Source organism: Tetrahymena thermophila, assembly GCF_000189635.1.
Source record: "Tetrahymena thermophila SB210 genomic scaffold scf_8254811, whole genome shotgun sequence".
Taxonomy (NCBI): Eukaryota; Ciliophora; class Oligohymenophorea; order Hymenostomatida; family Tetrahymenidae; genus Tetrahymena; species Tetrahymena thermophila.
The window spans coordinates 1,067,967-1,093,193 of NW_002476567.1; the positions used below are offsets into that span (position 1 = coordinate 1,067,967).

At 23.8% G+C, this 25,227-nt stretch overlaps 6 protein-coding genes across 6 annotated transcripts; 2 read left to right on the forward strand and 4 right to left on the reverse strand. All coding sequences in view use genetic code 6, as the record gives it.

Annotated features, from left to right (window-relative positions):
* Nucleotides 1–23: 23 nt before the first annotated feature.
* Nucleotides 24–1,544, reverse strand: TTHERM_00058620 (kinase domain protein; the record flags this gene model as incomplete). Its single annotated transcript, XM_001007595.2, has 11 exons — nucleotides 24–111; nucleotides 179–268; nucleotides 326–415; nucleotides 472–558; nucleotides 626–715; nucleotides 791–880; nucleotides 941–1,030; nucleotides 1,086–1,175; nucleotides 1,233–1,322; nucleotides 1,398–1,481; nucleotides 1,540–1,544. The coding sequence occupies 11 exons, from the start codon at nucleotides 1,542–1,544 to the stop codon at nucleotides 24–26; spliced, it is 894 nt and encodes a 297-aa protein (XP_001007595.2).
* Nucleotides 1,545–5,557: 4,013 nt separating this feature from the next.
* On the forward strand, nucleotides 5,558–7,681 carry TTHERM_00058610 (cytosol aminopeptidase; the record flags this gene model as incomplete). The annotated part of the gene is made up of 5 exons (XM_001007594.3): nucleotides 5,558–5,951; nucleotides 6,115–6,315; nucleotides 6,471–6,814; nucleotides 7,071–7,282; nucleotides 7,339–7,681. The coding sequence occupies 5 exons, from the start codon at nucleotides 5,558–5,560 to the stop codon at nucleotides 7,679–7,681; spliced, it is 1,494 nt and encodes a 497-aa protein (XP_001007594.1).
* A 726-nt stretch (nucleotides 7,682–8,407) lies between these two features.
* TTHERM_00058600 (hypothetical protein) lies at nucleotides 8,408–10,538 on the forward strand (the record flags this gene model as incomplete). Its single annotated transcript, XM_001007593.3, has 6 exons — nucleotides 8,408–8,504; nucleotides 8,591–8,677; nucleotides 8,963–9,980; nucleotides 10,032–10,120; nucleotides 10,186–10,296; nucleotides 10,501–10,538. The coding sequence occupies 6 exons, from the start codon at nucleotides 8,408–8,410 to the stop codon at nucleotides 10,536–10,538; spliced, it is 1,440 nt and encodes a 479-aa protein (XP_001007593.3).
* Nucleotides 10,539–11,104: 566 nt separating this feature from the next.
* Nucleotides 11,105–12,889, reverse strand: TTHERM_00058590 (fructose-1,6-bisphosphatase, cytosolic protein). The gene is made up of 3 exons (XM_001007592.3): nucleotides 12,037–12,889; nucleotides 11,875–11,953; nucleotides 11,105–11,705 (listed from the first exon to the last, which is right to left on the reverse strand). Exons 1-3 carry the CDS (start codon nucleotides 12,843–12,845, stop codon nucleotides 11,502–11,504), a joined length of 1,092 nt encoding a protein of 363 aa, XP_001007592.2. The 5' UTR covers nucleotides 12,846–12,889; the 3' UTR covers nucleotides 11,105–11,501.
* A 2,165-nt stretch (nucleotides 12,890–15,054) lies between these two features.
* TTHERM_00058580 (hypothetical protein) lies at nucleotides 15,055–20,325 on the reverse strand (the record flags this gene model as incomplete). Its single annotated transcript, XM_001007591.2, has 2 exons — nucleotides 15,055–18,469; nucleotides 18,557–20,325. 2 exons carry the CDS (start codon nucleotides 20,323–20,325, stop codon nucleotides 15,055–15,057), a joined length of 5,184 nt encoding a protein of 1,727 aa, XP_001007591.2.
* A 1,148-nt stretch (nucleotides 20,326–21,473) lies between these two features.
* On the reverse strand, nucleotides 21,474–24,261 carry TTHERM_00058570 (transmembrane protein, putative; the record flags this gene model as incomplete). Its single annotated transcript, XM_001007590.1, has 4 exons — nucleotides 21,474–22,486; nucleotides 22,543–22,886; nucleotides 22,931–23,277; nucleotides 23,446–24,261. The coding sequence occupies 4 exons, from the start codon at nucleotides 24,259–24,261 to the stop codon at nucleotides 21,474–21,476; spliced, it is 2,520 nt and encodes an 839-aa protein (XP_001007590.1).
* Nucleotides 24,262–25,227: the final 966 nt, after the last annotated feature.

A 25,227-nucleotide genomic window follows, 5' to 3' on the forward strand; every position in this document is an offset into this window, starting at 1 on the left:
CTCATAATGAGTTGAGTGGTAGCTCAAACTATACATAAGCTAACTAATCTTTTCATTTTTTTGAGAGTCTTTATAAGCTAGTCAATTATTTCATCATCGTAGTTTTATGATCTAAATTTTAAAAGTTGACAAAAATAATTAATAATTATTATTTTGAAATTAAATAAATTTATTGTACAATATGTTGATTTTAAGTGTCATAATTTAAGTACAATATTTGAGTCCTTGAGCCAGTTTAAAGAGAGTGTTTTCTTCAAAATTATTGCGACTATTTTTAAGTCATTATTAATTTTAATTTTAAAATAAATTAATTTTTTAAGTTTACTTAATTTCTATGTGCAAGTTTCTTAAATATTTACAATTTTTTATATCTTTCACCAAATTAATCATTCCAGTCTCATCAATCTCGTTTTATCTTATTTTTTAATGAGTTAATTTTAAAAGATGGAATAAATAAATAAAAATTATTACCTAATGTCTATACGGAGATCTTTAATGCTTGTATTTTTTAAACTTTTTACCATGCAATCCAAACCCTCCTAACCAATTCGATTAGAACTAAAAAATATTATAAGATTTTTAGCTTAAATTTTATACAAATGAAATAAAAAAAAGATTTATTTACAAAAGATGTATTTTCAATTCACTAATTGATTAAAATTTGCAAAAAGCCTTAGCTAAGTATTAAGCGCCAACGTCTGTAATTTTATTTTGACTAAAATAATAACAAAAAAAAGATAAATAAATTAATTGATTAATTTAGTTAGTGATCTTCTTAATAATTTTTTACCTTAAATGAAGACTTAATTTACTTAAGTTATCAAATGTCCCTAGTCTCTCGTAAAATTAGATGATTCCTTCATCTCTTATATTGTTTCCACTATAAATTCATTAGAGTAAATTTTAATAAATGTTTTTCTTCATTATTAATATTAAATACTTTAAATTTAGTGTAAGTTATCTAAGGTTTTTACAATTTTAAATTCCTTTTATGAGAGCTTTCAATCCATCAGCACAAATAGCATTGTAGCTTTATTATTTATTTGGATATATAAATATTAATTATTAAGCTAAAATTAGAATACCAAAGATTTATAACAAGAACTTCTAAATTGAAACATCTTTAAAGGCCATTGGCTATTTCGCAAGCACCCTGTGGGCCAATTTTGTTGTGGCTGTAAACAAAAAATATAATTAAATTTTATAGAAAAATAATTAGTTAACTTATTTACTGCAAGTCCATTTTTAAGTATTAAATGTCACAAAAATTATGAAGACTTTAACCAATTTTTTAAGCATCTTTATCTTCAAGTTATTAATGTCTGATTATAACAAATTTGTTAAAATAAAATTTAAATAATTATTGAATTAAGAAGAAAATAAACAATTTTATTTACACAATCTCAATCTTCAAAAATTCGTCATGCTATTGTTAAGCGAGCAATTGAGAATTTTAGAGGCTTTCAGTGTTATCGATTACTCTAAATATAATTTATTGGTTGAAAATTTTTCAATTTACAATAAATTTTAATAAATTACGTCATCTATTTAATAAAAACATTTAATTATTAATTATAAATACCAATTTTATATTCAGTTTTTTTTAAAAAGCAATAAAATAAGTTTTAAATGTTGAGTTATTTACAAATTTAGTGATTTGCTTTAGATTAAAAATCAAAGAAAAATGATAAAAAATAAATCTGTAAAAATCTCTTTTTTATCTTAAAATCTCAAATTATCAATTTATTAATTTTCACAATATTTGATTTAAATGTTCATTAGTCTCAAATTGTATGTGTCTGCCAAATAAATAATATTAATACAAAATTTACCACAAAAACTTAAGTGAAAATTTGTTTTGAATATTTCATTGTTTTTAAAAATAATCTGATCAAAGTATTTAAAATGTACTACTCTGCTTTGCATCAAACTCAGCAAGATAATAAATAATAAAATCCTCCTGAAGCATAAAAATCAATAAGATAAATTTATTTTGTATTTAGAAATATATGTTATTTGCCAAGTTTTAATTTTCTTTTTGGAGTTCAATATTTAAATCCTTTGAATTTTTTGGGATAAGAAATAGTATTGTCTATTGGATATGCTTTATTAATGTAATAATTACCTTGTATATATGGTATTTTTAATTATAAAGATTGGTGTCTGGTAAAATAAGTCAGTTTTTCGAGTTGTTGAAAATTTATGTTAGTCAAAATGGTTAGCTTCAATTGAGCTTAGTTTTGTTATTTTTTCTGATTTTTTTTTGTTTTTTTAATTTTTAAAAATTAATTTGATTATATAACATTAGACAAGTAAATTTATTAAATAGATCACTTTGATTATAAATTTTGATTAATTTGATGTATTTTCGAATAAGTGTTTTCTCATAAATATAATATAATATTCCATTATATTTATTTACAAAATTTATTTCAATCAACATATTTCTTTATCATTTACCTAAATTAGATTATTTTTAAATTAAATATGTTATATTTTTAAGTAATTCTTAAAGTTAAAATGTCTAAAAAAGATAAAATTCTAAAAATAGATATTTTAAAGTTTGTTTTTCCAAAATTTATTTTTCTATCAAAAGAAAATTCAAATCTTAATTATTTTAAAATATTTAATAGAAACTCCATTAAAAATTAAGCTTTTGAAGGGTTTTTGTTCAGTATTTATTTGATAATTTATTTAATGTAACCTTCTAAACTACTGTCTTTAATGGAGTTTTAGTAAAACATTTAGTCTAAAGTCAAAAAATTTACTAAAATATATTTTAGTTGCGTTATCTGTTGAAGATGCTAATATATAAAATTTCTAATTATTAAAAGAATGGTATTAAATTAATTAAAAACCAAACTATTTTTATCCTTAGAAAAAAAACTAATTAAAATATGATAAAATAGGAAACTATTTTGTCGAAATTTTGTAATAAATTGTTATTTTCATTATTATTTAAATAGATTTTCATATGAACTGTACTTTCATAATAAATTTGATATTTTAAATGAAAATCATAGTTATTACATTCAAATTCTTTTTCAAATATATTGGTAGAATGAATGATTTCTGATTTCTGATTAAAAGTGTTAAGCTGAAATAATATAATATTTTGCTTGATTTGTCAAAAGATGACTTATTTATATTTATTAAATTATATGGATTTAAATAAAATAATTTGAAAAACTTAAATATCCTGTAGATTAATTGTTAAAAATTTATAAAATATATGTAAATATTTTAAGTTTTTCAAAATAATATTATTAAGTTTATGAGTGAAGTGAATAGTCAAATATTGATATATTTTTTATTTTTAAAGCAAAATACTTGAAATTTTTAATTAGAATGAGCGGTTTATATATTAGTAATACATTACTTTGTTTCAAAACAGATTTGAGTAAATTTAAGGCTGATAAAATAATGAAGGAATTAATTTGACCACTAAATATCTAATTTTTTTATTTCGTTGAATCAATATTTTAGAAAAATATACTAATAAAGAGAATATCATATTTAAATAGTATATTACTTTATTTCAATAATAATTTAAGTAACTTTAAGGATGATCAAAATATTAAAATGCCTAAATTAATTGAATGAAAATTATGAACAGCATCATGAATTTTTATTTTTTAATTTATAATTTTCATTTGAATGAGTGTTTATAAACAAATATTAAGAATTAACTTATTATAATAAAATTTTAATTTCTTAAAATTATAAGCAAAAAATTTTGCAAAATAAATTATGATATATTAAATTCTTTTTTGATGACTTGATGAATAGATTAAAATAATCTATAAGTTGATATAATTAAATTATCAACAAAATTAAAATTTATTCTGAGAGAGAGAGATATTAAAATATTATAAATATTTAACAAATTTTTTAAATTAGATCTTAAAATAGTTTTAAATTATAATAATTATTTTAATATTTAATAGAGAATTATTCAAATAGTAACTGGAGTTTAATAATAAGATTAATGTAAATAGGTTAATTTATTTTCTTTTAAGCTATCCATATATTTCCTCTTGTTCTTTAATAATCTACTACTATCAATTGCACCTAACTCACGCTACAGTTTTCATATGAGATTTATAATTCAATCTTCCCTAACTTCAATCTGATAGCTAAAGATATAATAATTTTTTTTACAGTTTAACAATTATTTATTTATAAGTTGTCAATTTAATGAATAAGGAATGAAAAAATTAAAAATGACAACTAAAATTGCTTATCTTGATGATGTACTTTAATTCAAAGAATTCATTTTATCTAGAAATCAATCAAGAGTATCATTCACTGAAATAAACCTATAGTATATATGTGATTAAAAATGAACGATAGCTTGTTTAAATAATTTTATTAGAAGTTTAAATAATTAGGTAGATTATATCACTTTGTAAATAAAATGAAATAATGATAATGAAAATTTAAAATCCATACTCAGGAATTAATTTTTTTGTTTTAATAATATATTTTACTTTTAATAATTGTTTCTATATTTTAAAGTTTTCATACTATAAAACTCACAAATAAAAATAAAAAAAGCTTAATACATTGACAATAAGCTTATTTAGTCATTTTTAATGATATAATCAGATATTTTCTTTTATGTGATGGATTAAGAATAAAAGCTTAGTTTAAATATTTTACACTAAATTTAATCAAAAGTATTTAATTTCATATCAAATCAAATATATTTACATTGAGTTTTTATATTTAAACAATTGTCACTTTTTAGTTATTTTAATATAGCGAAAAACAATAACTTAAGTAAAAGGTTACAAATTTTACTTTAAAAGTTAAGAAAAAAATTTTGGATTTGCAATTAAATTTGCCTCTAAATTTATAGATTTTTAATAAGCATAGATAGATGAAGATATTTTGTGTTTAAATATCAAAAATAAAAAATACTTTGCATGTCTTATTATCTCAGTATTTTTTTGAAATAAAGAAATATCCTGGTTTAAAATAATACTTTAAAAGAGTTAAAATGCTTTTATAACTAAATTAATAGATTATAAAATCTTTATTTGCTAGAAATGAAGTTAATTAAATTCATAAAAAGAAAGAATTAAAAAAGTTCAAAAAAAAAAATAAATTTATTGTTTATATTATTTTAATAAATAATTTAGCTTGAACTATCTTATAAAAATTCTCAACAAATTGAGTTAAATAAATTAAATAATCTAAAATATTTGCTGTGTCATAATAGTTTACATTAAATATTTTGAACAAGATATTATTAATTTTTGAACATCAGATAATAAATTAAAATAAATTGTATCTATTTCAATTTTAGAGGTATTTATGAAAATCTAAGAAACTTTTAGTTCAATTTTTTATTCTTTTATTATTTTTAAAGAGATTAAGATTCATTTGATAAGATGTTTAAATACTTAAAGATGATTATAATCCTACTATTCAACTAGTGTGATTCTATTCTTACTTCTTATTCGTTTTTGATTTTAAATAGAAAAGTGTATCTTTCTATTAGAAGTAAAAATTAAAAAAAAAAAAATTAATCCTAAAATTTGTTCAAAGAAAAATGAAGAAAAACCAAGTTTTTATCCATAGCCCCAACGGTCCAGTTGTTCCCACAATCACTCACCACGCTACTGCTTTGACAACTAGAGTACCTGCTGCAGTTATTGTCCTCTCTGAAGAAGACTTAACTTCAGGAACTACCTTGGTTGCTGACTATCTTACCAATACCCATTTCGTTGATGATGTTAAGAAGTCTGTTCAAACTGTTTATGGTAGAACAACTGATTTATTTGAAGTTGCATACGTTTAATTCGTTAAGAACACTAAGTGTTGCAAGGAATCATTCAAGTCTGGTCAATCTTTGTCTAAGGTCTTGATTGAAAAGAAGTTCAAGGATTTAACTTTGGTCTTCAGCGACAATTTCCCTGCTACCTTCTTTGCTGAATACTTATATGGTAAATATAATTTTAAATATTTTAACTAATGAGAAATATATTTTAGTAAAATTATTTTTCTTTGGATTGATTCACCTGTATTAAATTAGCTAAATGCTTTATATTTAGATTTCTAAATACTTAAGCTTATATTGAAATTCATTTTTTAACTTTTATTTAAAAGGTCTTACTTTATACAACTGGAAGAATGAATTGAAGAGTCACGCTGTTGGCGAATAACCTACTGGTTTATTCAAGCCTTTCACTGCTTTGACTGTTGTTGCTACCCACTTCAATCCTAACTGTGAACACCACAAGTACTTGCAAACTATTGTTGGTCCTCACATTGAAGCTAGAGAACTTACCTACACCAGAGCTGATGTTGGTAAATTAATAAATTTCAAATAGAAAGAAAATCATATAATGAAATAGTTTTAAAAATGCAACATAATCAATAAAATAATACATTATTTTTCTATTAACTAACATATTTAGTTCCCCATACATATATATTAAAGTATTTTTTTTTAAATTCTATAGCTACCCCTGAATATATGGCTAACTACTGCAGAAAGTTTGCTGAAAAGCACACTGATAAGGTTACTATCGAAGTTATTAGCGGTGATGACCTTGCTAAGAAGGGTCTTAACCTTATCCACGCTGTCGGTAAGGGTTCTGCTAACACTCCTCAAATGGTCACTCTTTACTACAAGGGTAACCCTGAAGGTAAGGATGACGTTTACGGTTTAGTTGGTAAGGGTGTCTGCTTTGATTCTGGTGGTCTCTCCCTTAAGCAATAACTTATGGATAAGATGTATACTGATAAGGGTGGTGCTTGCACTATCTTCGGTATCTTCAAGGCTGTTGTTGCTCTTGGTTTAAAGGTAGCTAATTATTTAAAGAAACATTTTATTTATTAAAATAGAGATTTAGTTAATAAACGTTAAATAAACAAATAAAAAGATAGCATTTATTTATAGTATTAAGTATCAAGTTATAAATTATATAATTGAGAGGAAATTCAGATGGATATGTTTTTGTTCATCAATTAGAATGAAAATGAAATAATATATTTTTAATTGATTGTCAACAAACAATTAAAATATTGAATTAATTAACTAATTTATTATTATTAAATAGATTAACCTTGTTTGCACAATGGGTTACGTTGAAAACTTTATTTCTGACAAATGTTACAGAAACTCAGATATCATCACCAGTTACAAGGGTCTCACTGTTGAAATCTTGAACACTGATGCTGAAGGTAGATTAGTCTTAGCTGATTGTCTTGCCTACTAACAAGATATTTACAAGCCTCACACTATCTTCGACTTCGCTACTCTTACTGGAGCGTATATATATATTTTTTTAATTGATTTAAACTAAATTTATTTAATAATTCAAATAGTTGCATCGTTGCATTGGGTGGTTCTGCTGCTGGTTTATTCACTGCTAATGACGAATTAGCCACTGAATTAGAAGCTAAATCTAAGAATACTCACTAAACCTTCTGGAGATTACCTTTGGATGCTTATCCTAGAGAAAACACCACCAATCCCACTGCTGATATTCAAAACTTAGGTAAGGCTCCTTGGGCTGGTGCTGGTACTGCCGCTGCTTTCCTTGAAAAGTTCGTTGAAGAAGGAGTTAAGTGGGCTCATATTGATATTGCTGGTATGACTCTCCTCAACAACGATATCCATGGTGTTCGTGCTATCGTTGAATACTACAAGGCTAAGATCCAAGCTTGATATAAAATTAACTAATAAACTAATATTATTTGAAATTTATATTTTTATTTTAATGTAAGCCTTTCTAATATGTTAAAAATTTATAAAATAATTTTGTGTTTTTAATAATCAAACTATAAATTTAATATTATGATTTACTAAATTGAAAGTAATCAAGTTTTAATATAGATCGATGGTTTTCTTACTAGAAGTGAGATATTAATTAAATAAATAATTTTTTATTTTTTGCTAGAATATAAGATCACTATCTATATTTTATAAATTACTTTAATAATCAAATCATGCTTTGTGGTAAAACAGATATGCATTTCATATTTAAGGAAGTCAGTATTATTATAAAATTAAATTAAAGATAATAAACTATTAAAAATAAAATGGAATTATGAAGTAATAAATAAAAAGTTTCATAATTGCATTTTAAAATAGCTTTTAATTTATAAAATAAAAAATTTAAGAATACTAATTACTTCTTTCTAAATTTAACTGGTCAAACAAAATGAAAATTTATTAATTAATATGTGTTATAATAAGTTACAAATAGATCATCAAAATATATTAACAAATTTATAAATTATTTATTAAATAATGCTGTTTAATTCTTTTTTGGTTGCTTGAATCAATGTTTTTTTTTTAAGATATTAAAGATTTTAACAATTTATAAAGCTTAAAACAGTTCAAAGTTATTAAAAAAGAAGTTTGATCTTTTAATAGTTAGACCTTTTAAAAATGCAATATTAAAGAGGAAGTCCGTAAGGATAAGTCTATGATTTAATGCATCCTCCTGGAAGAGATGTTCTATCATCTAAATTAAATGATTATCAAGGTTAGCTTTTAAATTTAAAAATGAAATAAAAATTTAGTTATTATTTCATAGCATCTAAATAATTATTTTAATTATTAATCAATTAGGATCTCATCCAAGAAATTTAAGAAATGATAGAAATGTTGGTTAGAACCAATTTATTACAGAGCAAATTACTAATGATCAAGGACATGGTAAAAATATTTAATATTCGATTAATCATAGATATATAAAGCATTTTTTGTGTTTTGCTAAAATAATTGCTATCACTTCACTGGTCTAAAAAGAATGAATAAACGAACTGCTATATCCGAAAATGCAAAAATTGAAAATAAAAATATGATAGATACCATATTGGTTTATCGTTTTGAAAATACACAAAGCAAACAAAGATATATCAAATTGAATAATATATTATCATTCTATTTATTAATTTCATTACAATTTTATAAATTTAAATCTAAAAATTATTCATTTAGTTTAAAGACATGCAGATATGAATTTGAAGATGAGAAATCCCCTATTTCATGAGTTTCATTACAAAAAAATTATTGAACCTTAATATACTATGCCTTAAAAAAAGTAGGAAATAGAGCAAGTTAATTCTTATATAAAGAGCCAAGATAATGTGGATTCGTTAGATATGTTCTAATAAAACTACCTTTAGCGCCAAAAGAATTTCGATAGAGCTAAATAAGGTCATAACTTAATGAATTACCAATTAGATTAGCAAAATCGCCTTGCTTCAAACAATCAAAATAACACTATATAGCAATAAAGTCCTTATAATAATTACGCTTAAAAGAATGACTATCCATAAGCTGAAAATGTTTATTAAAACATAAGGCAAGGAAGTCCTCCACCTCCTTAGTAACTGCAATAAAATAACTATAACCCATAGAGAGCGAGTGCTCCCAATATTCATAAGATACCATAAAATAATTAAATTAATCAAGGTCCAATCGCTCCTCCTTCTAGATAATATTAAATGTAAATTGGAGCAGGTTAAAATGCTATTCCTCCCTCTAGATAGGTACAATCTTAGTAAAACCTTTTGTCTTAGCAAAATCAAAGTTAAATATATAACAACTATTAGCCTGATTATTAAAATTAATAGTACTAAAATGACTATAATTTAAATAATTAGTAACAATATGATTAGCGAACAAATAATTACTAGGAAGATTAATACTAATAATAATAATAAAAGCAAAAAGACTTTGATAATCCTGCATATCAATAGTAACTTTAATAGTAAGAAAAGTAAATGAACCAATAATTTCAGTAAAAAGGAATACCATAAGATTATTTACCTAACTAAAATATCCCTCCACCTTAGATATATGATTAAAATGTTTAAGAGCGTCGAAGCTCCCAATAATAATTATAACAACAGTATAATGATTAAAAAAATTATTAATAGTAGTAAGGATATTAATAACCTTTAAGTGCATCTCAAATTGATAACCAATATTACTCTTCTCCTGATATACTAAAGTAAATAAATTTAAATTTTATTAAATTTTTAACTTTTTATAACTATAAAAGTGATAAGAGAATGAAAAAAATATACAATCCTTTGATTTAGAAAGTATCTGCAGTTTATGAGCCAAGATATGGAGTAAATGCTAGTTGGGGTAATTAAGATAATTTTGAGTACATATGAGTTTTGATAATTAAAATATTAATTTATTATTAATAGATAAATATGACAGAGAATAATTTAGAAATTGGGAAAATAAAGAATAACACTATTATAATATTGTCAGATCTAAAAATTTTATTTTAGACTAACATGCTGACTATTCAACAGGTAAAAATAAGTTTATTTATTTTTTATGAATTAAAAAAAAATATTTAAAGGATACCTACCATTCACTAAATAATAAAATGAAATTCAAAAATTTAATTAATTATCTTACTAAATTAAAAGATTCTATTTTATTCTTTAATATTTTGATTGAAACCAAAAAAAATAATTTTAATTATTTTTATTATCAATAAAAACTGTTATTAGGTAATCATGAATATGGCACAAAAAAAGTTTTATACTGAGTTTTATTTAATCAGAGACTTATAATTATTAACTTAATCTATCTGATAAAAATATTTATAATGTGTATTGAAATTTTATTTTTGTAAAAACTTACATATAAAAATAAAAATATTAGACAAATTTAGCAAAAAAATACTTTCCTAAATTGGGTTAGAATTAATATGAGGGTAAATTAAAAATTATTTGGTATTCCAAATATTTTTTATAAGTTGTCTATTTCTAGAACTAAATTTAAAAAATTATAATATTTAAAAAATTCTTCTACTTGATTAAAAGAAATGAAGAATGAGTATTATTATTTTATTGCTTGTGTCTTTGTTTCCATCCAAATAGTAGAAATATGTATGTAATTTTATACAAGATTACTAGAAAAAGTCTTAGACTATTTATTTGGTTTTTTTAATGACTTTACTTTATTATTCAATTGTTTATTTCATTATTTAGTTATTAACTCAATACCAAAAAATTTCTTACCAAATTCAATTCTTGACTTAAATTAAATTGAAATAAGAAAAAGAAAAAAAGCAAATTAAATGCTCATCTATTTATTTATATTTTGAAAAGCTATTTTTATCTCCTATTGTCAGAAGAAATTTTATAAATATTTGTGCAAAGAAAACATAGAATATAAAGTATGAATTTACAATCAAAATTGAATTTTATAATAAATATAGAATGTTTTAAAATATTTTATTTGTATTGATCCATTTGCATTTTCATTACTTATTAAATATATATTTTCCTTTTGTTCCTTTGCTCATCTATATTTAAGCTTTCTTCTCTAATAAGATTTAAATTTGCTTTAATAATTAACTTTAACTAATTTTTATTAGGATTTTTGCTTGTTTTTAGTACTAATGTTTTTCCTTATTTTTTATACAATGCTTTTTTTTGTTTTTTGAAATGAGGATGACGGACCAACTTATTAGTTCAATCATCACTCACATGCTTAGCTAATTTGTTCATTGCTTGTGGGTCTTGTAAATATTTTCAATTTCAGTAACATCTTCAACGGAACCGCAGATGATACCGCATCTTTCATGGATAGACTTAGGCTTGATATCCAAAACATTGCATTCTCCAGTGATAGCCTTACCACCAGCCTTTTCAACGATGTAAGCCATAGGGAAGCATTCGTATAAAACTCTTAATTTACCCTTGGGAGACTATTTTACATTAAAAAAACATTTTAGAATTAATTAATAAAATAAATTTATAATTGATGCCTAGCAAGCTGTTTTGGTAGGCTTAAGCTTAAACACTACCAAAAAAGCTAACTGATAACTAGCTATATAAATAGTTTCATTTTAATAAGTGTGAAAATAAAATAATTACTCTCTTGTCGGTAGGATATAAGAAGATACCACCATAAAGTAAAGTTCTGTGAACATCAGCAACCATGGAACCAATGTATCTAAAATTTTAAAAGTAGAATTTAATTAAAGGCTCTGAATAAAATAATAAATTCATATAAGAAAGCTTGTAAAAGCTATTTACCTAAGAGAGTAGGGAGAAGTACCATCAGTGGGGAACTTCTTGGCTTGGATGTATTCCTTAACGGATTCATCCCAGTAGGTAGAGTTACCTTCGTTGATGGAGTAGATGTTACCTCTCTTGGGAATCTTGATGTCAGGATGAGTCAAGAGGAATTCACCCAATGAAGGATCTAAGGTGTATCCGTTAACTTAGTGACCAGTGCAGAGGACTAGGTGAGTAGAAGAACCATATAAGCAGTAACCAGCAGCAACTAAGCTTCTGCCATCTTGTAAGAGATCTTCAATGGTTGCACCAGTTTCTTCTTCAGTTTATCTTCTCCAGATAGCGAAGATAGAACCAATAGAGACGTTAGCATCAATGTTAGAGGAACCGTCCAAGGGGTCGAAGCTGACAACGTATTTACCTTGGTTCTTGATTTCGACTTCGATGGGCTTGTCTTCTTCTTCACTAGCCATAATTGCAACCTTACCACTGGATCTAAGACAGTTAACGAAAACTTCGTTGGAAAGGATATCGAGCTTCTTGACTTAATCTCCACTAGAGTTTTCAGTACCGTGGTGACCATAGAGCTTAGCAATACCAGCCTTCTTGACCTTGGAAGAGATGAACTTGCAAGCAGTTTGGATGGAAGAAAGTAAGAGAGTGAAGTCACCAGAAGCTTCCTTGACTTATTGTTATTCAAAAACTAAGTTTCTGGTTAAGGTGACAAAGTTGGTGTTGATAGCAGTGTGAGACATTTTTATAAGGAGATACTTGATATTTTTTTTTTTACTTATTTTAGTGTTAATTTATTGATTATACATCTACATATGCTAAATATTCAATCTATATTAAAAGAGATAGAAACTGCGTATTATTTTGAAAAATTTTTTAAATAATACGTGATTGCAAAATTACGAGCCGTCAATATTGCGAATTATTTTGTTAAGTCTGATATTTTGATACGCTTTAATATTGAATTTTAGATACACATCTCTCGTATTATTGATAAGATTTAGTATTTCCTAAAATCTCTACCATAGTTGTACATCTTGAGATATCACCTTATTGGGTCTTAATCTCATCTAAAACATATGAAAAGTAACTCCTCTACCCTCAATAAGTCATCTGTAGCCTCCGTCTATTGTTTGTTGGCATTTTATTAGGACTATTTTAAATTTTAAGTTAGGTATCCATATTTATTTTTAGTACCCCCTTCTTTATTAGTAATTAATAAGTTAACTTTACCCAAGCTAAAAAATTTTCTTTTATTTAACAAAGTGCGAACATGATAAACCTGATACGGCTTTGAATTATAAATTTATATCAATATTTGTATCTAAATCGTTATAATATATTTTTTGTTGAAAGCGTTTGAACCTTTAGATAACTTTAAAAATTTCATAAATGGAGATTGTCTATAACCCTCCTTAAAAATTCTTAGTACTAGCTTAAAATTTAGTATTAATATTATAAAGCTTTTTTTAAAGCTAATAAAAAAGCAAGTAGAAAGTAATGACATAATAAATTTATAATAGAAAGTAAAATTCATAATCAAATAGAATACTGCCAAAAAAAAAAAATGAGCAAGCCGAAAGCACAATAAAACTAAAATTCTGCATTGTATCTCAATAAGTACATGCGTAGTAGTTTATTTTTCGTGTTTAAAGTAGAGAAAATTTTTAAATTGTTAAAAAAGGCTTTATAATATCCTTCAAAGGTGTATTGACGATAAGTTAGTATACGTATTTTTTTAATACGCTATTTAAAATTTTTAACAAAATTTAAATGAATGTTTGCTTGCTTTATAATAAATAATAGATTCATTCAAATTTAAAATGAAATAGAATTTTAAACAATCAAATAGAATAGCCTTATTTTTAAATGAAATTACTAAATACTTCATCACCAATAAAAAATTAGCATTAAAAAATTTTAAGTATGCTTTAATATTATGCAGTTAAGCATTTAGATTAACTGTTTAGGATTAAAAAAATGCTATTCAAAAAGTATACTTCTGATTTATAAATAATTTTTTCAATTATCAATTGGCAACCAAAGATAATCAGAAATGATAATAATTAAATTATATGGATTTGTTTGTAATGATTATTTTAAATTTATTCAATTTTTATAAACAAATTAGATTGTATTTTCATTATTACGCAATATATTAATTTTTTTTGAAGTAATGATTAATTAAATAATTTCATAAGTATCTCTATTACGCAATTACATAAATTAATTAGGAGAAACTTCATAAACACTTTAAGAAATCATCACTAAAATATCACTATCCTAAATCAATTATTTCTAGCAATTTTTATTCTATTATTTTAACATTTAAATATTTTTTTCATTGAATTAACAGTTCTAATTTTCAATTGAAAAATCAAACATTTTATTTATTTGTAAATTGACTTTTCTAATTAAAATATGAATAGAAATCTTAGTAACTTCTTTTAATCTCTATGTGAGATTTTTAAAAAATTTCATAGCATATTTTTAATATAAATTGTCTTATTTATTTTGAGAATTTGTTTTTATTAAATTGTATAAATTTGATGATAATAAATATTTGCTAATTTTACTCTCCTGATAAGATATATTTGATCTAAATTTAATTAAAATATGTGAATAGTATTACTTTTTTTGATATACTATAATATACTGTAGTTTCTAGATAATTAAGGCTAACCTCACCTTAAATTTGTACCATTTTGGATTATATTATTATTTTTCAGTAAATTTATATTTTAATTAATTTAATTAGTGAGGATTTAAAATATTTTTTAAAAATGTTTATTATCTCAAAAAATTCAAGATAAATTTAAATAAATTAATAATTATTTTATCAACACAAATTAAAATTAATATTAACATAATAAATTCTTAATTTAAAAAGAAATTCAAAATACAAAAAAGATAAAAGTGAATATTAAGTAAAATTAAAATATTTTAAAAAAAAGCAAAACAAGAAAAGTGAATATAATTCAGTATATTTATAATTTTTTTTTGAATAAAATAGTGAAAAGTATTTCAGATTTATAAACTAAAATTTTATTCTTATTTTTCAGAGAGAGTATTAAAGTTTTTATTATTAGATTTTTTCTCAATACTTATATATCTTTTGACAGAGGTAATTTCTTCTTCTAATATCTCATCACTGTGAGATTTAGTATAACCACGGCAAGTAGATTGAAATTAAGGACTGGCTTCTTTTAATAGTGTATTTAATTCAGTATTTTAAGATTAAAGTAGTTTTACTTACTAAGTAATTTATGGATCATTAACACTATCTTTCTTTTGTGGCATAACTTTGATATCAAATTATCTTAAAAGATATCCATCCAAATCATATATTTTTAATCTCGATAAACCAGCATGCTCTTAGCTTGGAGTTCCTTTAATAGATATATGAGATTTTTTATATTCAACTTACATCCACTCAGGTAGCCTTTAATTTTCTGAGAGCCCCTTTTCTACCATATTCATTCCTAAAAACTCTTAGAGACTGTGACAGCAACTAAATCCTTAACTTTTTTCAAAACATTTGATGGAACGTATTTTAAAAGGCTTACAATGTAAAGTATCACCTTAAGAAATTTAGTATTTTCTTTTGGTTTAATTAGAAATTCCTAAAGCCTAAGCAAATATATATTCTTCAATCAAAGGTAGATAAACTACAATATATTCTAAATAGTTTTTAGAATTGTTATTTTCAGTTTAGACTGTTTCATTATTTTATGGAAACAACTAAAACAACTACTACTATTACTACATTTCATGTAGTATTTCTTAAATTGCAATTTTAAAGCAATCATAGTTGATTGTATATTTAGGATATGTATTTTCATCAATAATCTATGGTTAATAAGTTACATAAGCTCTGTACCAATCTATTTATTTATAGATTTATAAAGCTTTTTCTTTAAGCTTCTACACGATATATGAACAAATTGGAGAACATAATACAAAATATTATGTTGCTAACCCTTTTATTGTTATTTATAAACGCGATTCAGGCATATTAAGTTACTTTATTTATTACTTAGAGAGAATTTATTTTTTCACAGGTAAACTTGTTTAAATCTAAAAAATCATATTTTTTATTGAGTTGAAGTCAATTTAAAAATGGTCTTTAAATAATTTTTTACTAGCGTTTGTATCAATCTGTTTTTCCAAAATTAAACTTTAGTTAATTTTCTTTTACTAAATTGAAAATTTTCTCATTATTTTTTAATTTTTATCACTAATAGACTTCTATTTCCTTAAAAAGCCCTGTGACGGGCTATCAATCAAGTTATTTCTTGATAATTCAGGAGAAAGAGGGGAATCTTTAAAAGTATTAGATTTAAGAGGTATTTGATTCTTATCTGATAAGCTTAGTAATCTAAATTATTTTTGTATTTTATAACTTTATTCTTCATCATTTGAATCAGCATAATGATTCAAATAGGGGTTAATTGATTTTTATAGTTCCTCTAAAAAATTAGGTTTGTTTTAATTTTTTTCATAAATTTATGAGTATTTTTTTAGCAATTCTGCTACTAACTCTTTATTCTATGCAGCTTAATTAATTTATTACTGCACAAGCTCCACAGGGAGGTTATTTTTAACTTATTTCCAGAGTTAAAGAGAGTAAGATAATGTATCGCTTGCTATTATTATGTTCTTTTCATAGTATTAAGATACATAAACTATTTCTTGAGTGTAAATACATCTACTTTTATAAATAGTGTTATATAACGAAGTTCTATATTTCCAGACTCCAAAAATACCCAGGATTGGACCTATGATCTATATCAAAATCTAAACTATATACATGAAAGGAACTAGATCAACCTTTATTACTAATTCATCTTCAACTACTGTGTATCCATCTGTCACTTAGACTTTTACAGTAAAGCTTTCATAGTATATATTTGATTGAGGATTTCCAACAAATGTTTATTCATTTGAGGAAAATGATAGCCAATATCCTTAAGGTATATTTTAATATTAGTCTTTTATTTTTATTTAAGCTGAGTAGATTAATTGCTATGAATCTTTGCATACAAATATAGATGAATTTAATTTGTAAGAAAAAGCTGTCTAAATTGCAATTTCTCCACCAGGGTATTGCTAATTAAAATCTTATTAAAGCTTTCCTATTAATAAGACTGGTGATTATTGTGAAATAAACGTAGCTTAATTTAAATTAAGAGTTGTGATATACTTATAATTGATAGAATCATCAATTACAATCGAAATTTTTGTGGAGTTTTATGAATTATCTGTTAAAGAAAGTTTTATTGTTTTAAATAAAACAAAATTAATGCTGGATATTGATCCTTATAACTGTATTACATTCTCAAGTGAATTTATTACACTCAAAATTCCTGGATATGTTTTTTAAACAAATTTTCCATTAGAAGTTTGTAGGGTAACTGTAACTTGCTACTGGTTTGACTAAATTGGATGAGCCTGATTAGTGAAATTCACAATAAGTGATGATTATGTTTAGAATTAAACAACATAATTGATTATGTTTTAGTTTAAAATAAATTAAACGAAATTTAGTATTGACTATATTTAGCTTTGAGAAGAGTTCCATTTTGCAAGGTAAACTGCAGTTTATTGATCACCACCTAAAGTAAACATATTTAATGGAGAGTAAGTTGATGAAATATAACCCTAGTTATTCAAGTATCCAACTTTCATGCAAGCTGACCAAATAGAAGACGAATCACTAGCAGTAATGTTTAAATTTGAATTTATGAATGCATTTTATGCTATTTGCTGATAGCTTAAAAATATGACTTATTGGAGTGTCTTGCCAACATACATTCCGTTTTGATCAGGGATGAGAGAATCTCTTGATACTTATAAACTTAATACTTAAGTAGTTGGAGAATATTACATCCAGCTCGGTAGATTTTACACAATCAGATTCTAATAGTAAAATGCCTAGCTAATTTATAGGTTTTTAGCCTAGTAAATATTGACTAGGTAGATCTCTATCTACTATCCAACCATCAAAGGCTATCCAATATTTAACAATTAACGACTATATTGGTTAGTATTTTCGATAGGAGTTAGCAAGTAATATTAAGAATGGATAATAATAGAACTTTAAAGGAACAGTTAGTAAAGTGCTGAATAGGCTGAGACAAAAACAAACGATTAGTCTTAGGATGATGAAATCCAATAAATAGGACGATTCCCATATAGCGACACACTCTGTACAACAAAAGGATTAGCCTTATCAACTAAATTCACTAAAAATATATAGTTATTAATTCCTGTACCTACTACTAAATAATTATCTTGGTAAATCAACCATTAAAAGTAAAGGACACCATTTATTTATACAGAAGAGAGGAAAGTTATACTTCTGTCTTAATTTATTGTATAAATATAGACTCCATAAAATCTGAGTCCTGCAATCAAATATTTACTATCCATCGTTTATCTATAAATAATAATTAATTTAATCTCTAAAATAGTAACAAAATTGTAATTTAAATTTTACAAATAAAAAATTAAAAAAATTTATTACTGGATGAAATTTATGTTTTATTATTCTAATTAAAATAAGAAGTAAGGCTGCTAAGGGTTTGTGACGTCAGCAAAAGTTATTCCATAAAGCTAAGCACACAATAATAGTGTCTTTTCATCATTAGAAAGCATGAATTTGTAGAGACTTTAATCCCCGTTTAGATATTGGTGAGTGTTAAGGACAGAAAGCAGTACAGGGTTTAAGATATCAGTTGTATTTAAGATAAGGAGATTTACTAGATTTGCAATAAAAGCTAAAGTTCCCTTAGAATTAAATACAATCATCTCAAATTTAATACTTGTTAAATTAAAGGTAATGTTCTGTTTGAGGACTACAGGAGCTGTTATATTAGAACAGTCAGCTATTTATAAGCCCAAAATTTCTCTACTTTGATAGAATATAGAAGTACCTGGAACTATAGCTTGATAAGCAATCGAAATGTTTGGTATTCCATTCTGAATTTGAGACTTTAGCTATAAAGTTCCTGAACCCTAGTATTGAAATATGGCACTCCCTTAGTCTTTTCTAGCCATATACAAATAATTGCTTGGCTATTAAAATATTATTTGATTATCAAAGCTAAACCCTTTTGTTTTGTAAAAAGAATAGCTTGTCAATTGATACTAGTTTAAAAGGAGGTTAGGTTTATCTAAATTTAAATTTGGAGCAGTTGTTTAAAAAATCTGCACATTATACTAGTTAGAGTAAAATACAAAATTTTCATCATCACTCAGTTACAAGTCTCCGCAGTATCCATTAATTTTAACTGATTAAAATACTTAAAGGCTTTTTTGACTTACATCAAAAATTAAGATTCCCAAAGAACTTTGTTGAGTGTATAGGAATTTTCCATCTTTTGAGAGAGCAAAATTATTTCCAAGAGGAGTGGAGGGATAAGTGTTGAGAGTTGTAATTGTATTTACGTTACAAGTTTTACCGTCATACGAGGCTATATACTTAGTGATATCAATCATTATATATTGAGAAAGTGAAATTTGGACAACAAGTATTGATTCTTAAATAACTTCAAAAGAACTTAAAATATATGCAGTACTTGGTTAATAATTGCATGTTAAATTTAATTATCCTTGTTAAAAGCTTAATATTGTTTGCTAGTAAAAATGGAGAGAGGTGTAGCCTAGTACAACAAGTACAGACTAATTTAAAGCAAATCTCATTTTAATTATATTCCAATCAGATAAATTGTATGTTTAAATGATGGAAAGTTAGTTATTAATAAAGTTGACCATTTTAAAATTATTTAAACAAGCTAAAAAAGTCACATTTTAATTTGGAAATTGAATTACTTTATTTACATTGTCTTGATTGCCATAAAAAGTAATGTTACTTGAGTAAATCATAGGGAAACTTTACTAAGATAAATCATAAATTTCCAATATTCCTTTTGTATAACCAACCCAAAGAAATTTTTGTTCATCTGTTACACTTAAAGAAAGCACAGAACCTTTGTCCTAGTTAAATTACGCATGATATATTAATTCTACTTACCCTGATGATAATTGACTTAAATCATATATAGCAAAGCCGCAAAGCTCTAAATTCAGTGCAAGCATATTTTTTTAGCTTTGAGTAAAAAGTGCCATGACATCAGTTGTTGCATTTTAACATAAGCTTGTAGGCTAAAGAGTAGAGAGCGGAAAAGGTTAAAAAACTGGTAGATTTCCATTTATTGTTTGTAAGTTCTAGCTTAGGCTTATTTTTGCAAGCTAAGCAAAAGTAAATATAGAAAATAATAGCTATGTATACATATTTCGTTTAGCACTAATAACAAATATGCCAAATCAATTAAGTTTGAAGAAATTTTTTTAGCGAAATTAAGGTTTCTGAGAGGAATCCAGCTTTTTTGTTGCCTATTAAAACTTTTATTTTCTTAATAGTTTTTATTCTAGCTTATTATTTTTCTTTTTTTCTTCTATTTTTTTTTTTTACTATTAAATTAATAATGATATTAATCATTATGACTGAAAATGCAAATAAGTATAATTAAAATTTAAGCAGCCTAATATTAATTATTATTCTAGAATTACTATTACTTTATAATTATATTTATTTCTTTAAGATTATATTTAAAATTAATTTAAATGATTATTAACCTCAAATTCTGTTTGATTTTATATGGTATATAAATCTATTTTATAGTGTAAAATGCTAGCTATATTTTCTTTATTCAATTTTTTATTAATTCTTCTTAACTTCATAATTTTATTTTGGGTATTATTTTGTATTTTTCCTAATATTATTCAAGAATTACTATTACTTTATAATTTATATTCATTTCTCTCAGATTAGATTTAAAATTAGTTTAAATGATTACTAGCCTCAAATTCTGTTTGATTTTATATGGTCAAAAACTCTCCTTTATAATGTAAAATATTCTAGCTTTAATTATACTTTATTCAATTTTTTATTAATTTTTTTAACTCCATAAGCCTTTGTGTATTATTTTGTATTTTTCCTAAATTTCTTCCAAAATTTCTAGTGTTTTATTTATGATCTCAAACGACAAATTATATCGATATTTATATGATACCTATGAAATTATAATTATTTTGAAACTAGAATTTAAAATTATTTCTTTTTATAATAATAAGGAGAGGAGTATTCAGAATATAAATTTTAAGTTTATCAAATTTTTTGTATTTTTAGAAAATATTTGCTTAGAAATTTATTAATTTAATGAAATTAATCACATTAATTATAAGTCAATAAAATACGACAAGCAAACATTTTTTTAAATTAATTTTTATAAAACATTACGTATTTTATTTTATTAATTAATTAAACAAAATCAGTTTTGAATTCTATTTTTAGTAAAAACTTAATTAATTAATTATTATTACATTTAAAATAATGAAATAAATTATATTTAATTTATTAACTTTTTTATCCACACAATTCACTGGTTTAATTAGCTCTAGCCTTTAGGGTTAGAGTTCTCAAATTAATGAATTTCGTTTTACTTCAGCTCAGCTTCGTTTCCCGCTATATCTGAATACATACTCTTCTCAGTATCTAATCGGGCACTCAATATTTGGTTATCTTTAGCTGTGTTGATCATGTGCTAGTTTTCGCCTTTTGGACTGAAGATGAATTGATACTCTTCTTTCGCTGCGTTTGGAGCTGGTTAATTATTTAATTTAAAATTGGAAAATTCTTAAATTTTTTCATTTTTATATTCATCAGAGTTTGAGTTTGATATAGAGATAGATTAGGTTTATATTTTATCTTTAGCATTTCTATGTCCTAAATTTGGGTCCAAATATTAAGAAACTTCTATATTTTGTGGTATTAGTTATATATTTTATATCAAAGAATCTCTTTAATTCTAGCTAAATCCAAATAATTAAAGCAGCTTTTAATCCAAAAGCTGTAGTATTTTAACGTCCAGAGCACTTAAATTTTATTTATTTGCTATATTCTAATATGATTAATAAGCTTATTGAACCTTTTAAAGCTCTGTCCTGTTGTCTTAATAATGATCATCTATTTCAAATTGAATATCTTTAGCCTTTTTACAAAATCCATAATTTGACCTAATTGTAGGCTTCGGGATGTATTCAAATAATTTAAGCTAATCAGGATTGAGGAGTATGTTTTTTAACTTATCAACTTCCATCAGTTTTTTAATAACATAGAGAACATCTAAATTTTAATAAAGCTAATTTATGCTATAATCAATAACTTTCTTTTTTTGTTAAATCTTTTATCCAAATGGCCACAAAAAGAACTTCAAATACTCGAAAGTATTTAAAGTCATGCTGCTCGTCGCTTTTTACATTAGTCTTTTAAAAAAGCTTTCTTTTAACTTTTATTCTTTTTCTTCTAATTTTTATTACTGCTATTTCAATTTTTAATGGTCTTAAGACAATTAATAAGTGCAATCATCTTTATGCTTATTGCTTTTCACTGCTGAATTTTTGTTTTAAATTAAATAAGATAAAAATTATTTTTCATTTTCATCTTACTTTTGAGAATTTGCAAAAAATATTGCTTGCTTGATAGCATATCTTCTAAACCTTTTTTTTCATCAGAATCATGCATCTAATTTTCAGGTTTAAAATTATTTCTAAATGAGTATCTTTTTGTAGCTAAATTTTGGTTAGCATTATTGGATTAGTTTGCTTAATTAATAAAAGATTATTAATTATTTTAATTTATATTTCCATTAGTAGGAGTTAATTGATTGTTGTTATTGATATAAGATTGATTAGGATTGATTGATATTGGTTTAATCAAACTGCCTTTATTATCAGATTAATTAACACAAGGCTGATCTTATTTAAAAAATTATTTAGTTTAATGTTTTGGACTTTGTGAAATATTTTCAATTTTTTTTTAACACAAACTTATTACATGTTATTAAATGAAATATCTTAACTAATTGGTGGACTAATATTTTATTAAACATGAGCAGCCATTTCATTTTAATCATTTGGTTTAAACATTTTAAAATTTTTCTCTTCTTCGAAGTTAACATTTTCATAGTTGAAAGCTTCATTTATTATTTCTTTATTTAGGTCAAGTTGAGATAACCTTGAGCATATTAGAAAACCTATAGCCAGTAAAGACTAAGAGAACCCACCTATTTGGGAAATGATGTCATTTAAATTTTAATATTTCCTAGTGTAAAGACTCTCTTTTTGTTTTTCAAAGCGAAAGATTAACGAGAAGAAAAAATCTTAGAAAGTGCTTGGATAAACCTATTTTAATGTAATAATAAATAAATTCTTAGTTAATTAATTATTTCATCTTCAAACTAGAATATCAAAATTGATTGTAAAAATTAAATAGCTATTTTTAATTTTTTAATAATTTACATAAAAAATAGCAAATAATCTTTAATCATGAAATTTTTTTCAGTTTCTTACATTTGATTCGGCATAGCTGAATGAAGGAAAATCAACAGTCTCTATATCTGAGGTTATCCATCCATAATCACTTTCAACGTAGTTGTTTCTCATATAGAAAGCAACTTATTTGGGCATTTATAAGCTAGTTGAGAAAAAAGTATCTCTAGAGTAATGTTTAAAAGGATTTGTTTTTTGTGTGGGATCAACAATTATATCAGAAAATTACATTGAGAAAAATGAATAATCTAACATTTTCTGTATATAATCATCGGGTTTGCAATTTGATGAGCACTTTTAAATATTAATGTTAATATATTAAAAAGAATCAGCACTGAAATCTCCTTCTATTTATAAATCGAAATCTAATGGAAAACAATACATATTAGTATAGTCTATTTATTGATAGTAATGAAGATTATTTTAATCTGGAAAATTAGCTAAAGAACATCTTGTAAGTGGTACTTAAGTTATTATATAACTATCAGTAGACTTACCAGTAGTAGGATCGGCCTTCGTAGTTTTATGTATATTTTAAACAGTAATGTTATAAACTTGTTCATCAATGAATTAATTAGAATTAGGATCTTGCATTCCGAATGCCATTTAGAAAGTGTTTTAATTTATTGTAAATAATTTTGGGCTATCTACTTATCGCTCTTAGTAAATGACAACAGGATTAGTTCTTTAAACAACAGAGGTTATAATTAAAATAAGACGCAACCCTACTATGGACACTATAGCTAATGTGAAAATTGATCCAAAATAGGTTTAGTGAGCTGGCTCCCTGTTAAATCTAAAAAGAATCTAGCTGCCAAAAAGATCTAGCTTTTTCATAATTTTATTTTGTATTATATTAAAATGAATATTATTGATATTTTTTTTGATTTTTATTTTTTTATTGTTTTTTAATTATTATTAAATTTAATTTTCTATAGCAACACCACAAATAAATAGATTTTCATTTGATGGAGTATTTTAATTTAATTATTCTATATCAAAAATCGAAGATTCAAAACTAACTTGTAAATTGATGTAAATGAGTAATAAAAGTTTGTAAATAACTTTTCCTTTTTTATTTAATTTCAGTTAAATAAATTTTTTAATTTATGTAATATGAAAACACATATAATAAATAACATCTATAATAAAAGAAATAAATATTTTTAAAGTATGATAAAGTTATTTCATCCATAAAATGATTTCTTTTAAATAAAATTAAGTGTATATAATTGTAAATTTAGTTTTTAGCATAAATGTTAAAATTTCTTCGAAATGTTTAATTAAAAATCTTCTATTCGTTTTTTTTAATTCAGCATCAAATATAGCTATTAAGTAATTTGCAAAATTTAATTTTTACTATAAAAGTATTTAAAATAGTATTTATTGGATTTTTTTTGAATACTTTTGTGAAAATTAATTAATTTTGATAAAAAATTTTTAATTAAATAGTGAAAAAACTCAAAAAAGCTAATATTTTGGTAATTATTAAAAGACTATTTTATCTAAGGAAGACTTCATTCATTTATTACGTTTTAAAAGAACAACAACAAAGTATTTTTTAATTCTTTTGCAACGCTACTATCTATAATTAATAAAAATGAAGAAGTCTTTCTTTACTAAATTTTCTTTAAATTTATACAAATTAAGATTTTTTAATCTTAGCCTAGTAAAAATTTAATTGTAATTTGAAATAGTAATAAGTACATGCTTGAATCTATTATTAAAACAATTATTTTCTTCTATTGAAATTTAACACTATTTTTAAAGTTAGCATTAAAATAAGTATTAAGATGAAAGATA